At 57.2% G+C, this 13,474-nt stretch overlaps 1 protein-coding gene across 1 annotated transcript; it reads left to right on the plus strand.

The window, feature by feature from the left end:
* The first annotated feature begins 2,481 nt into the window (after positions 1–2,481).
* On the plus strand, positions 2,482–6,573 carry LOC118270061 (uncharacterized). The gene is made up of 4 exons (XM_050695783.1): positions 2,482–2,916; positions 3,024–4,478; positions 4,561–6,361; positions 6,485–6,573. Exons 1-4 carry the CDS (start codon positions 2,482–2,484, stop codon positions 6,571–6,573), a joined length of 3,780 nt encoding a protein of 1,259 aa, XP_050551740.1.
* The last annotated feature ends 6,901 nt before the right edge of the window (positions 6,574–13,474 follow it).

The raw sequence follows: 13,474 nt of genomic DNA on the forward strand, positions 1-13,474 counted from the left end.
TCCTCTCCTTCCGCCTGGTGCAGGTGATGACAGGCCATGGCTGTTTTGGCTCATACCTGCACCGCATCGGGCGGGAGGAGAGCCCGTCGTGCCACCACTGCGGTGCGATAGCGGACACGGTGCGGCACACTGTGGAAGAGTGTCCATCGTGGTCCGAGCCGCGGCAGAATTTGGTTGCGGCGGTCGGAGCAGACCTCTCGCTCCCTTCCATTGTTCGCGCTATGCTGGGGAGTGAGGAGGCATGGGCGGCGGTCGCCTCTTTCTGCGAGTGCGTAATATCGCAGAAAGAGGCGGCGGAACGTGAGCGAGAGGAAGACGCCCTCGCTCCAGCGCTCCGACGAAGAAGAGTCGGCAGGAGAAGACGATAATACAACCGTCTTCTCCCTCCCGGGGGTGAGTAGCGGGTGCTAGGCGCGGGGGCGCCTACACCTGCATTGCACTACTCACCTCTCGCGGGACGGGAGCGGTTGGCACACGACCGTTCCCGATGCCCCTTTCCCATGCTAGGGAGGGGCTTGTAATGGCCTGCCACCACAGGTGGGCTCCGCCGAGGGGGTTCTGGTAGTAAAGGTTCAGCCGGTCTCCCAGACCCCCTAACTGGCGATGCGGGTGTGCTCCTGGGTTTTTTAGTGGGTATGCCGGCTTCGACCGGAGAGTCCCACATATCCCTCCCGTCCCCCGACGGGAGGACGATACATAAAGTATTTTTCCCAGGGTCAAAAAAAAAAAAAAAAAAAAAAAAAAAAAAAGGTTAGGTTAGGTTAGGTTAGGTTAGGTTAGGGGCGGCGGTAGCCTCTTTCTGCGAGTGGTAATATCGGGAAGGTTAGGCGGGTTAGGTTAGGAGAGGTTAGGGCCCTTAGGCTTCGTAGGAACTGGTAGGAGAAGGATAACACCAGTCTTCTCCCTAGGTGAGTAGCGGGTGCTAGGCGGGGGGCGCCTACACCTGCATTGCACTACTCACCTCTCGCGGGACGGGAGCGGTTAGCACACGACCGTTCCCGATGCTCCTTCCCCATGCTAGGGAGGGGCTTGTAATGGCCTGGTTAGGTGGGCTCCGCCGAGGGGTTCTGGTAGTAAAGGTTCAGCCGGTCTCCCAGACCCCCTAACTGGCGACGCGGGTGTGCTCCTGGGTTTTTTAGTGGGTATGCCGGCTTCTACCGGGAGGTCCCCCGTACATAAAGTATTTTTCCCAGGGTCAAAAAAAAAAAAAAAAAAAAAAAAGGTTAGGTTAGGTTACGTTAGGTTTTTTTTTTTTTTTTTAATAAACAATCCGCAGACATAACGTCCGCGCCCTTTTTCATGCATTTATTAGAATTATAATTGCGTTGGTTACAAAATTATTGTGTTCGGCTCTTTTTCTTAAAATTAAACTTATTAATCTACGTGAGTCCATTTTTTTTTTTTTTTTTTTTTTTTTTAAACTTTATTTCATGCTTATACTACCACTAAAAATACCACTTCTTAATTCTAGAGGACAATGTCTGCGTGGCAGAGAGTGTCGTTCACATCCTCGAATGAGTGTGATCGACAAACTCTGCGGCGCAGTTACAATTTGATTTTATACTAAAGAGGAGGAGAAAGGATGTCAAGTTGTTTGTCTTTTTGCCAGGGACTCAGCCAGCTTCAGCAGAGGTTCTATGACGCTGGCGTCCCGATGTTGCATGGCCGTTTTTAAGTTGTAATCGACGACCGTTTTCGTCGGCGCATCCATCGGTTTCTTTGCGAAACGGCCTATGGCGTCTTCGGCATCATCAGAATAATACACACAGCTGTTCGTGTGTCTTGACACCGCCACCACAGCGTGTGATACGCTATTGTGAACCTGGAGCCTCCTCCTCCTCCCTCCTCCTCCTGGAGGTTAGGTTAGGTTAGGTTAGGTTAGGTTGGGGTGCGGTGCCAGAAGACCTCCCCGTGGTGCACCCTGGGTACAGGTGATAGTCCCCCTGACGGGGGCGATAGTGTTGGAGTGACTATTACCTGTAGCAGACTTCTGGACAGGGCGGGCGAACCCGAGATGGGTTCTGGAAGCGGCGGGCTACACATAGCCCGCGCTACCGAGGGTCGTTTCTCCGCCCGTCTCTCTGAACCTAGCAGAGAGCGTGGCGGAGAGGCAAGGGCGGTGCTCGTTGCGCACTTACCCTGCCAACGAGTAGCATTGGGACACAGGCTGTCCTCGACTGCAACTGCCGATATCGTAATCCGGGAAGAGGTCATGGTCATGTTTTATGACTCCTAACGGGACGAGGGTCTTGGCTTGATTGCCCGGACCGCGAGGAAGATAACCTCTATAAAAAATTCCTTCAATACCAAGTTCTGGTGCGCGGCGAGGGTATGCGTGGCTGAGGAGTAGTGTCAGTCTTGAGCGCACCCCCAGCTGGGGGACCGGTGGACCCCCCAGTTGGGAACAAATGTACACTTACCCAGGTACAGGGGGCACTGCCTGGGTGGACCGTTTATTTCCCCCATACTCGTGGGACTTGTATGGATTTAAATCAAACACCACCAACAGAAGAGGAGGAGAGGGCAGGTGAGCTCAGCTCGCCTGCAGCTGCAGCGGAGCTGCATGCAGAAAGCGGCGAAAATCGCTCGCGTAGGACGTCTTCCACCAGGAAGCGTCCAGTTAATAAGTCATCCGACGAGGAAGGCCTGCCGGCTCCTAAGTTGCCGACCTCGAGGAGGGGACGACGGCAAACAAGAGAGGCGAGTGCTTCGCAGCCGCGGAGGGATAGGCACGGGCGTTTCGTGCGCTCCGATACCCCGGCGGCTAGCGAGGTAGAGAGTGACATTGGGGTCACTATAGAGGACCCATGTGATGGCGGTGAAAGCACTGCCTCACTGGGGAGCTCAAAGGCGGATCTCAATGCCGCCAAAAGGGAGCAGCGCAAAGCCGTCGCGGCCGACGAAGTGTCGGAAATGGCCCGACGCGCTCGCGAGCGGCGAGCCGCTTTGGCAGCGGAAGGGGAGAGCCATCTGCGGTGGCCTTGAGCCAGTTGGCTCTTGATGGGGTGGACTTGGTCCTAAAGGTTGCCACCAAGTCCGGCAGCCTGAAGGGCACATTCACCCGTGGGTTAAAAGAGGCTGCCGCAGATATCAAGGAGGCGGTTGCCCTCCTCCTCAATAGGACGACCTCTGACGAGGTCGCCAAGTTACGGGAGGAAAACAGTCGCCTCCGTAACGACCTTGACGACCTTCGGCGGCAAGTCGCTGAGTTAAGCTCTCAGCAGCGACCCGCGGCTGATGATGCCGTACCTGCTCCTGCACCGCCGCCGCAACCCAATAGCCTTCGCACCGACGAAGAGGTCGAGCGCATTGTCCGGCTCTGCATGCTCCAGTGCGGGAGCATGGTCAATGCTCGGCTGGAAGCGATCTCTCGTCGTCTTCCAGCCGAAACCCTCCGCCCTCCTCTAGCCGCCGATGCGCGGAGGACTGAGGAGCGGCCGAGACCAGGGCCTCCAGTAGAGAAGCCGGCGGAAGGAGCCCCTCTGCGCGGCCAGCCCACGTCTGCCGGGTCCAAGGGCGAGACTTGGGCGAAAGTCGTGGGCCGCAAGAAAGCCCGCAAGGCCGTCAAAAAGGCCGCAGCAGCCGCACGCGTCCCCGGTAGGACCGCTAAAGCGGCTGCGCAGCCTGCACAGCAGACTACCAGAGGCGGACGCAAAGGACCAAAGATACGTGCCCCGCGCTCCGAGGCTGTTACGCTTACGCTACAGCCGGGGGCCGCGGAGCGTGGCGTAACGTACCAGTCTGTCATTGCCGAGGCCAAGGCCAAGATCAAACTACCCGATCTTGGCCTCGAGTCCGTCACCCTCAGACAGGCTGCCACGGGTGCGCGGCTGTTCAAGGTGCCAGGTGCTGTAAGCGACAGTGCCAAAAAGGCGGACGCTCTGGCCGCCAAAATTAGGGAGGTCCTCAATCCGGAGGACGTCCGGGTCTCCAGGCCAATGAAAACCGCAGAGCTGCGGATTGCTGGTTTGGACGACTCCGTGACCACCGAGGAGGTGGTGGCGGCCGCTGCCCGAAGTGGTGAGTGTCCGCCAGACAATGTGCGGGCCGGCGATATACGCGCTGACGCCTCTGGACTCGGCGTGGTCTGGATTCGGTGCCCCGTGGCGTCAGCGAAGAAAATCGCTGAAAGTGGCAGGTTGCTGATTGGCTGGGTTGCAGCGCGGGTAAAACTGCTGCAGCCCCGGGCTCTGCAGTGCTTCCGGTGCCTGGAGAAGGGGCACGTCCGGGCAAAATGCACCGCCGAGATCGACCGTAGTGATCTTTGCTATCGCTGCGGTCAGCCCGGCCACAAAGCGACCCAGTGTTCCGCAGCGCTCAACTGCAGCCTTTGCTCGGCTGCAGGGAAACCGGCGGGACACAAAGTGGGCGGAGGGGCCTGTGGTGCACCCGCCACCAACAAGGCCCAAACGAGGAGAAAAAGAACAAGAAGAGGAGCTCTAAGCCTGCCGGGGAAACCTCGCCACCCCCGCAGGCCAGTAACTCCGCGGCCGACTCCCGGTCCAGGACTGTTGCCGAGGGAATGGACTGTCAATAATGGCACAACTCCATTTCCTCCAGGGCAACATCAACCACTGTGCCAGAGCTCAGGACCTCCTAGTCCAGAGCATTGCAGAGTGGTCGATTGACGTCGCTGTGGTCGCCGAGCCATACTTCATCCCTGCCCGTGACAACTGGTTGGGATGCGCTGATGGTTTGGTGGCCATTATTGGCGGGACTCTGATCGACCCGTCTCGTGGCCGCGGCTGGGTTGCTGCGGTCTCGGGCGGCATCGCCATTGTGGGGGCGTATTTCTCCCCCAACAAGAGTCTCGCCGACTTCGAGAGTTTCCTTGTCGAGCTGGGCGCCGTCGTAGGTCGCCATCACCCTCGTCCCGTTCTGGTACTGGGTGATCTCAACGCCAAGTCATCGGCATGGGGATCTCCAGTCACTGACCCCCGGGGCGAGGTGCTAGAAGAGTGGGCGATCACGACTGGTTTGGTCGTCCTGAATCGGGGTTCGGAATATACCTGCGTGCGGCAGCGGGGCGGGTCGATAGTGGACGTCTCGTTTGCTAGCCCCTCTGCCGCCGGCCGAGTCCGCGACTGGCGTGTCGCTGTGGAGGTGGAGACGCTATCGGACCACCGATACATCCGGTTCGACGTCTCTGCCCGGACCGCGAGCGGCCGCCAATCAACAGCCCCGATTAACGACGGCCCGCGCTGGGCGCTCAAGCGCATCGACAGGGAAATACTCGAAGAAGCTGCCTTAGTCCAGTCCTGGAACTGGGAGTCGACGACGACCGGCCCCGTCGACGTCGAGGCGATGGCACTGCGATTTCGCGGGGCGATGACGCAAATTTGTGACGCGTCCATGCCCCGCGTCCGCCCACAGTCCGCAAGGCGCCAGGTGTACTGGTGGACGGACGAGATCGCGCAATTGCGCGTAGCGTGTGTCGCGGTTCGCCGCCGGTACACCCGATACCGGAGACGACGACGACGGGATCCCGTCGAGGAGGACGCGCTGTACCAAGCGTACCGCACGTCCAAGGAGACTCTGTGGCGGGCCATCGCCGACTCAAAGTCGCGTGCCAGGGAGGAGCTGCTTGGGTCCCTAGATAGGGATCCGTGGGGACGCCCCTACCGCTGGGTACGGGGCAAGTTGCGTCCATGGGCACCCCCACTAACCCAAAGCATGGATCCACAGTTGTTGGAGGCGGTGGTATCGGCTCTCTTCCCTGAGCGAGCTGAGTACGTTCCCCCGGCGATGGCTCCGCCCTCAGCCACAGACTCTCCAGCAGAGGAGAGCACCGACGTCCCCGAGGTGACGCAAGCAGAGATGAGAGCGGCCGTGTTGCGACTCCGGGCAAAGAACACGGCGCCCGGACCCGACGGAGTTCCTGGACGTGCTCTCGTCCTTGCTCTGAAGGAGCTAGAGCCCCAGCTGAGAGGGATCTTCACAGCATGTCTCGGGCAGGGTCAGTTTCCCAGTGTGTGGAAGGAGGGGAAGCTGGTTCTGCTGAGGAAGGAGGGGCGCCCAGCGGACTCGCCGTCCGCGTACCGGCCCATAGTGCTGCTCGACGAGGCGGGCAAACTTTTCGAGCGCATTATCGCGAATCGCCTCGTCAGCCACTTGTGCAGAGAGGGGCCGAACCTGGACGACAATCAGTTCGGGTTTCGTCAGGGGCGCTCCACCATAGACGCCATCATGCGCGTGAGGACCCTGGCGGAGGAGACGGTGTCCCAGGGTGGGGTGGTGCTGGCGGTGTCTCTCGACATCTCCAACGCATTTAACACCCTACCCTGGAGTTGTATTAGGGAGGCACTAAGTTACCATCGCGTGCCTTCCTACCTCCGCCGCACAGTAGGGGCTTTCCTAGAGGGTAGATGCGTCATATATCGGGGACGTGACGGTGCAGGTCGGCACCTCGTATCTTGCGGTGTTCCACAGGGATCGGTCTTGGGACCGCTCCTGTGGAACATCGGCTATGACTGGGTGTTGCGAGGCGAACTCCCGCCGGGCGCTGACTTGACGTGCTATGCGGATGACACGCTAGTGACTGCCCGGGGAGCTCGCACAGGGAAGCGACGTTGAAAGCTACGGCTGCGGTGTCACAGGTGGTGAACCGCATCCGGCGCCTGGGCCTGGAGGTGGCCCTGAACAAGTCGGAGGCCATGGTGTTTCATGGCCCCCGGCGTGCGCCGGCGCCGGGATCGCACATCGTGGTCAGCGGGGCCCGCATAGCTGTCGAGTCTACCATGAAATACCTGGGATTGGTGCTCGACAGCCGATGGGAATTCGGGCCTCACTTCCGGCGACTGGCGCCCAAGCTGATGGGCGCTGCGGGCGCGCTTTCAACGTTGCTTCCCAACTTGGGGGCCCGAGCGCCGCCTGCAGGCGGTTGTACGTGGGAATCGTGCGATCCATGGCCCTGTATGGGGCCCCTGTTTGGGCAATGGACCTGACGGCCAACACCCTCGCCATTCTGCGTAAACCGCAGAGGGCGATGGCCGTCAGAGTCGTCCGCGGGTATCGCACGATTTCCTACGAGGCGGCTTGCGTTCTGGCCGGATCCCCGCCCTGGGACCTAGAGGCGAAAGTACTCGCGTCATTGTATCGATGGCGCGAGGAAGAGCGCGCACGGGGCTCGACGCCGATTCAGCGGCAGATCGAGCGACGCCGAGAAGAGCTCCGTCAGATCTTGGTGGCGGAATGGCGGCAAAGGCTTCTGCGCCCTACCGCCGGCCTCGCTACCGTCGAGGCGATCCGGCCAGTACTCGACGACTGGCTCGGGAGGAAGCACGGCTCCCTGTCGTTCAGGGTGACGCAGGTGCTATCTGGGCACGGATGCTTCGGCAAGTACCTGTGCCGCATAGACAGGGAGCCGGACGCTCGGTGCCACCACTGCGTCCATTGCGGGGAGGACACGGCGCAACACACGCTCGCCGAGTGTATAGCTTGGGAGGAGCAGCGCCGTGCCCTCACAAACGAAATAGGAGGCGATCTGTCGCTGCCGGCCGTCGTACGCAAGATGGTCGACAGCGCGGAGTCGTGGGACGCGGTGGTGTCCTTCTGCGAGGACGTGATGTCGCAGAAGGAAACTGCGGAGCGGGAGAGGGAGATCACGACTCCCCTCCCCGCCCGCAGTAGGCGCACCGGGCGCAGGAGAAGGGCGGACAACGCCCTCTTCCAGCCCCCATGAATGGGTCCAGGGGCGCGGGACTTGGGGAAGTCCCCGCCCCCTATTCCATAGACCCGAGGTGATGGCGTGCGCGGGTGTCGGCGCGCGCCTCCGAGACGATGCACGGGGTAGTCCAAACTTACCTACCCCGTGCAAGAGATGAGGTCAGGGCGGACCTGGCCGGCATGTGATGTGGGGCTGCGGACGAATCTGGACTCCCGCGCCCCCCCCCACGATCACGTGCTGAGTAGACACCGGGGGGTTTTAGCCGGTAAGAGTCCGGCATACCCCTCCGCCTTTCCCCGGGCCAGTCATTCCTGAAGAACTTCATTAGACCAGACTCCTGTCTGGATGTGGAGGGCGATTCGCGGCTTGTGTCTGGGATTAGTGCGGTGAGGATGGTGCCGATCGTTTTTAGTCGATTCTTCGACTTTGCACGATCCTCGTAGTTTCCTGATTTTAGTTTCTCTTTTTCGGCAGCCGCCTTTTGTTGGGCCCTATCCGATCCGCTCAGGGTTGTGGGGCTTGTCGTTGGGTTCGTCGCGCCAGCTGTGGGAGCTCGAGGGGATTTGAGATAGCTCAAGGTTTCCCCTCTGTCCTCATAACAGATCAGCTTATGCTGTTCTGAGGCCCTCAGACAGCCAAGGCGGTCCGCGACGTCCCCTTTTCCCATCCCACCGCCATCGCATCCACACTAATAGTGCGAGCTGCGATTGGCGTGTGTTGTCCTGTTTCCCTGATCCTTTGGAGCAGCGAGTTTGCCTGGGCAAATGGAGTATCCTCTCTCCACTCGAGTAGTGCGATCGTCTTGCCTTTGTATCGCACTAAACGGCATCGGTGAGAGGCTATCTCAGCCTGGGGCAGTGCTGCGTATTTGCTGCCTCTCATACTCGCTTTGGCTGTGCTCCCGTTGATCAGGGCGGCGAGGCCTGGCGAAATGTGTACACGAGCTCCAGCTCGGCTTGATCCTATGCAAAAGCTTATGCCCAATTTTTCCGCATCTCTGTTCATGAACAGAGCGACTCCGCGCAGTTTGACGCCTGGTGTTCCGTGTGTGGCGCCTGCCAGAAACTGCGCGATGGATATGATGTTTATGTTGGGAGTCGACTGTTGGCTAGCTTCTGCTGTTGGCGCTGCTGCGGCTGCCGCTTGTGTGTGTGGTTGTGTTACCTGTGTTGTGTTCTGTGGTGTGGTTTGTGTTGTGGTGTGTGTTGTGACTTGTGTTGTGTTATTCGGTGCAGGTGTTGAACTCGGGGTCTTGTTTGCTCTGGCTGCGACTGTGGCGACTTTGCTCGCGAATGCCAAGAATGGTTTTCTTGTAGCCGGACTCTCCATGATGATGTGGAGTGAAGACTGGTTCAGCTGTGATCCCATCTTATGTTCCAGCTCCATTCTGTCCTGGCAAAATCTTGGGCATTCGAGTAGCAGGTGCCATACCGTTTCATCGCAACCAGGGTCGCAAATACAAGATGGACTATCTTTTAAGTGGAAACGGTGGAGGTAAGCTGAGAATCCTCCATGTCCTGTTAAGATTTGCACGTGGATCGGCGTAAGGACTGCTTCCCTGAGTGTCCTTTTTGCCACCAGGACGTCAGGAAAGAACACTTTTGTAACCGCTCCCGTGCTTGAGGACTCGTACCGAGCTTGCCACTTCCTAATAGTCTCCTCCCGTATCATCCTTCTCACGAACGATACGGGGACTTGGCTGTAGTCAGATGTTGCCGAGTTCAACGCTGCCTGTTTTGCGAGCTCGTCCGCCCTTTCATTCCCCATAGTTCCCACGTGGGCCCTTAGCCAAAAGAATTTCACCTCTCTGCCCTCCTCTCGGATCTCGCGTAGGTCTCTCTTCACTTGCAGTGCAAGGTGATGAGTCACAGACGGACTCCTCAGCAGGTCGAGTGACGACCTCGAGTCACTCAGGATACTTACCGAAGCCGCCCCCGAGTCCCTCGCCATCCTTACAGCCCTGCAGAGAGCGTACATTTCCGATTGGAAGACCGTGTTGTGTGGCTTCAGGCCAAAGGTGCAGAACTTTGACTCTTTTCCATTTTCCCACCAGGTTAGGGCAGCTCCTACTTTTCCTTCTATTTTGCTGCCATCGGTGTAAATTTGTGGGCCGGTTATGTTGTGGGAAATCTGGGTTTCGGGAGTCAAGTCCTCCAAACGTGTGTACTCAGTTATTGTGAGTAGCGCCGGGTGAGGGTTTTTGGAGTATTGTACGTTCCGCTCCAACTTGCAACCCTGCGGTATGAACTTTTGGGAATGACCCTTCTTGATCTTAAAAAGGGTTGCCGCCTCAATTACCCTGAGATCCAGGGGGAGTTGGCCAGACAGTACGAGTGCCGATGTCAGAGACACCGTGCGGTAGGCCTTGCAAATCTTCTGTGCGAAACCTCTCTGCAGAGAGTCAAACTGATTTCTCGTCATCAGCTTCTCCGCAGCAGGCTCCCACGCACTTGCAGCGTACATCACGATCGGCTCTATCACCGACACATATATCGTCCTTATTATCTCCCGGTTTAGACCCCAAGTCACCTTTGCCGCGCATGCCAGTTGCTTGTAGATGTCTACTGCCTTTTTGCAGGTCGCAGACACATGCGCATTGAAGGTGAGTTTGGCGTCTATTGTAAGACCTAGCAGTTTGACCTCTTGAACAAGGTCCAGTCTCGTGCCGGACATCTGTACTACCGGATCGTCGTATTTGAGCTTCCTCGTTAACACCATCGCTTTGGTCTTTTGCGCGGCGAAACGTAATTTGTTTTGGAAGCCCCATTCTGACACCTTGTCCAGCGCGCTGTTTGCTGATTGCTGTAGGGGACCGGCAGAAAAATCTGAGAATACAAGGACGACATCGTCCGCGAAAGCCTGACAATAAACCCCCCCGATTGCCATTTTGTTCAACAGTGGGTCCAGGATAAGGTTCCAGAACGACGGTCCTGCTATTGAGCCTTGGACGCATCCCTTTGTGGTTCCCTTCTCGCTGGACGCTCTGGCATAATTGACCTTGATGGATCGGTCTTTCAGGTATGAGGCGACGAGGGCGTATAGGTTCCTTGGGCAGTTTTTAGCTACCATCTGTCTTTTTAAAGCAGGCCACCACGCGTTATCGAAGGCCCCCTCTATGTCCAATGATATCAAGAGCACAATTTTCTTGGCCTTGATTTCGGCACGTATGTGCCCCATTAAGGCATAGAGGGCGTCCTCGGTACCGCGCTGCGGCATGAAGCCATACTGGTTTTTGTTGAGTGTTGGTAGGAAGTGCCATTGGAGTCTACCAACCAGGAGTTTCTCGACTATCTTGCCGAGAACCGAGAGCAGACCGATTGGTCTGTACGATTTTGGGTTGGTGTAATCGTCTTTTCCTGGCTTGCGGAGTATGCACACATGAGCGACCTTCCACTGCTTGGGGAAGTGGGATAGCGACAAGCACTTGTTGGCCATCGCTAGAAACAGTTCCCTGTCGCAGTTTATTGCCGCCATGCAAATGTCCGCCGTCAGTCCGTCGGGACCGGGAGCTTTCTTCGGATTTTGGTTCTGGAGAACCAATTCCAACTCCGCGGTTGTGAAGGGTGGATCGTCAGCAGACAGTCCCAGAGGATACTTCTCCTCCGCAAGCTTTCTCAGGGCAGTGTGGTATGGTTGTTCGCCATCCGATGAGTCATCAGGGTAGAAGGTTTTCGCCAGGAGGTCTGCGGACTGCTCGGGACTGAGCGTCTCTCCCGCGGTGTTCCTAAGTAGGATGTCTTCTTGTCTCCTGGCGGTCTTCCTTAATACCCTGTAGATGCCGTCCCACATGCTCTCTCGGTCCTGTTTTGTGCAGAACTCCTTCCAGCTGGCCGTCGCGGCTTCTGTGGCTGCTGCAGTGTACTTGTTTCTAGCCGCGACGTATTCTTGGATGGTAAAGTGTCTCCGACTTGGCGCTGCGTTGCGTATCCTTCTCTTTTTGGTCAATGTGTCGCTTTTAAGACGGTCTAAAGAGGGGCTCCACCACGGTGGATTAGCATTATGTTTTGGCAATCCCAGTTTTGGAATTGCCTCCTCGCATGAGCGGTGGATGTGGAGCGTGTATTTGGATACAAATAGCTCCAGATCTTCCGGGTCCAATATTTTTGAGACATTGGCTTCCGTGATGTTCTCGTTAGTTAAATTGGTTTTGAGATGTGTACGGAAGTCCGACCACTTCGCCTTTCTGGTGTTATATATGCGCGTCGAAACCGGCCTTAGTGGTTCCAAGGCCTTCTCGAGACGCATCGAGAAGGTGATCGCATTGTGGTCCGATGTTGTTAAACTTCTTTGCACTCGCCAGTCTTCGATTCTGCCCAGCAACGACATGCTGCAGGCCGTCACGTCGACTATGCTAGTGCACCACCTGTCCCCCCTATATGTCTCAAATGTTGGAGTTTGGCCCGTATTCATGATCTGGAGATCCCGCTCATTGAGGAATGAGTTGTACGCTGCTCCGCGGTGGTTTTCGGAAACACTACCCCACCAATGACTCCAGGCGTTAATGTCGCCCCCTACCAGGATGTTCTGTGTGTTGAGTTTTGTTATTGTGTCTGTTGTTTTGTGTATATAAGGCTCGATTTCTTGGTCCCCCTCGAAATAGACCGACAGCACTCCGAGGCTGAGCTGACCCACCTTAAGCAAGACAGCGGCGATATTCTCGGTCACAAGCTGAGGGTCATGAATGACTCGCAAGCTGCTCCCGAAAACCACGATCGCTGCCTTGACTGGTTTTTGGCGGTTAAGGCTGCACTGGATGACTTGCGTGCCGGGGTTTTGTTTCATCACACCTGTTCTTCCTACATAGGGCTCTTGAACAAGTGCTATTGAAATTCCCTTTGCCTGGGCCACCAGGTGAAGTTCTTCTGTGGCCAGCTTGGATCGTTGGAGATTTACTTGGATGAAGCGTAAACTCGCTGTCGATCCTATGGATTGTTCGGGGGTGACCGTTTGTGTTGTTTGTGTTCCCTCATGGTCGCCCTTAGCAGTAGGCAACGCGCGACCTCGCTATTCCATCCCATTTTTGGCGTTCCTGGCATTCTTCGCTGAAGGCGGTGTGTGCCAGGTCGCAGCCGGTCCGTTTGGCGGCTTTGCAGTTCACGCAGGTTGGTTCTTTGCCGCTTGCACGGTCACGGCAGTCCCTTCCGTTGTGCTCGCCGCTACAGTAACTGCAGAGCTCCTTGGCGATTTTGCATATGGACTTGTTGTGTCCGTATGCAAGGCATTTAGTGCACTGAACTAGGGGGGACTGGTCCGATATCGGGCATCTCTTGATGCCGACATGAATTTTTTCTACCTGCGTGAGGCACTGCCAGAGCTTCGGGGAGAGTTCTAATACGGGATGGCACTCGTGAGGGTTCCTTGCGCGCTTCCTAAATCTCATTTTGATGACCTGCTCGCCCACAGCGATGTTCTGCAGAAGGTGCTTATTTTGCGCCTTCAGCAGACCAACAATTTCATCATCGCTGTAGCTTGACAGCACGCCCCGAATGCAAACCATGGGGTTCTGGGGTTTAGGCTCCTGGACCTTGAGCCCGCTGCTTGTTTTTACCTGGTCTTTGACCAGGTTGAGGTCCGTTTTGCTCGCGCACCTCAGGATCACCTTCTGGTTCCGAGCTTTGCGGACCGTATCGACTCGGGCCCCACTGGTTTTTAGGTCCAGGGCGACCCTGATCCTCTCGATCACATTGTCCCCAGTGTGTGTGGGGTCAGTCGACGAGACGATCAGGGTGTGGTTTGGTTGTAGCGGTTTGGGGGCTTTGGTGTACTGGCGACCTGGGCAAAGGTTTTGGGACCCTGCTGTTGTTGGGT

This window comes from Spodoptera frugiperda, chromosome 1 (genome assembly GCF_023101765.2).
Source record: "Spodoptera frugiperda isolate SF20-4 chromosome 1, AGI-APGP_CSIRO_Sfru_2.0, whole genome shotgun sequence".
NCBI classification, from domain to species: Eukaryota; Metazoa; Arthropoda; class Insecta; order Lepidoptera; family Noctuidae; genus Spodoptera; species Spodoptera frugiperda.

Coding starts and splice junctions, on each gene's coding strand:
- LOC118270061 (XM_050695783.1), top strand. CDS start 2,482: ATGGATTTAAATCAAACACCACCAACAGAAGAGGAGGAGAGGGCAGGT. Junction 2,917..3,023: donor CCGACGAAGTGTCGGAAATG/GCCCGACGCGCT, acceptor TTGGTCCTAAAG/GTTGCCACCAAGTCCGGCAG. Junction 4,479..4,560: donor CTCGCCACCCCCGCAGGCCA/GTAACTCCGCGG, acceptor CATTTCCTCCAG/GGCAACATCAACCACTGTGC.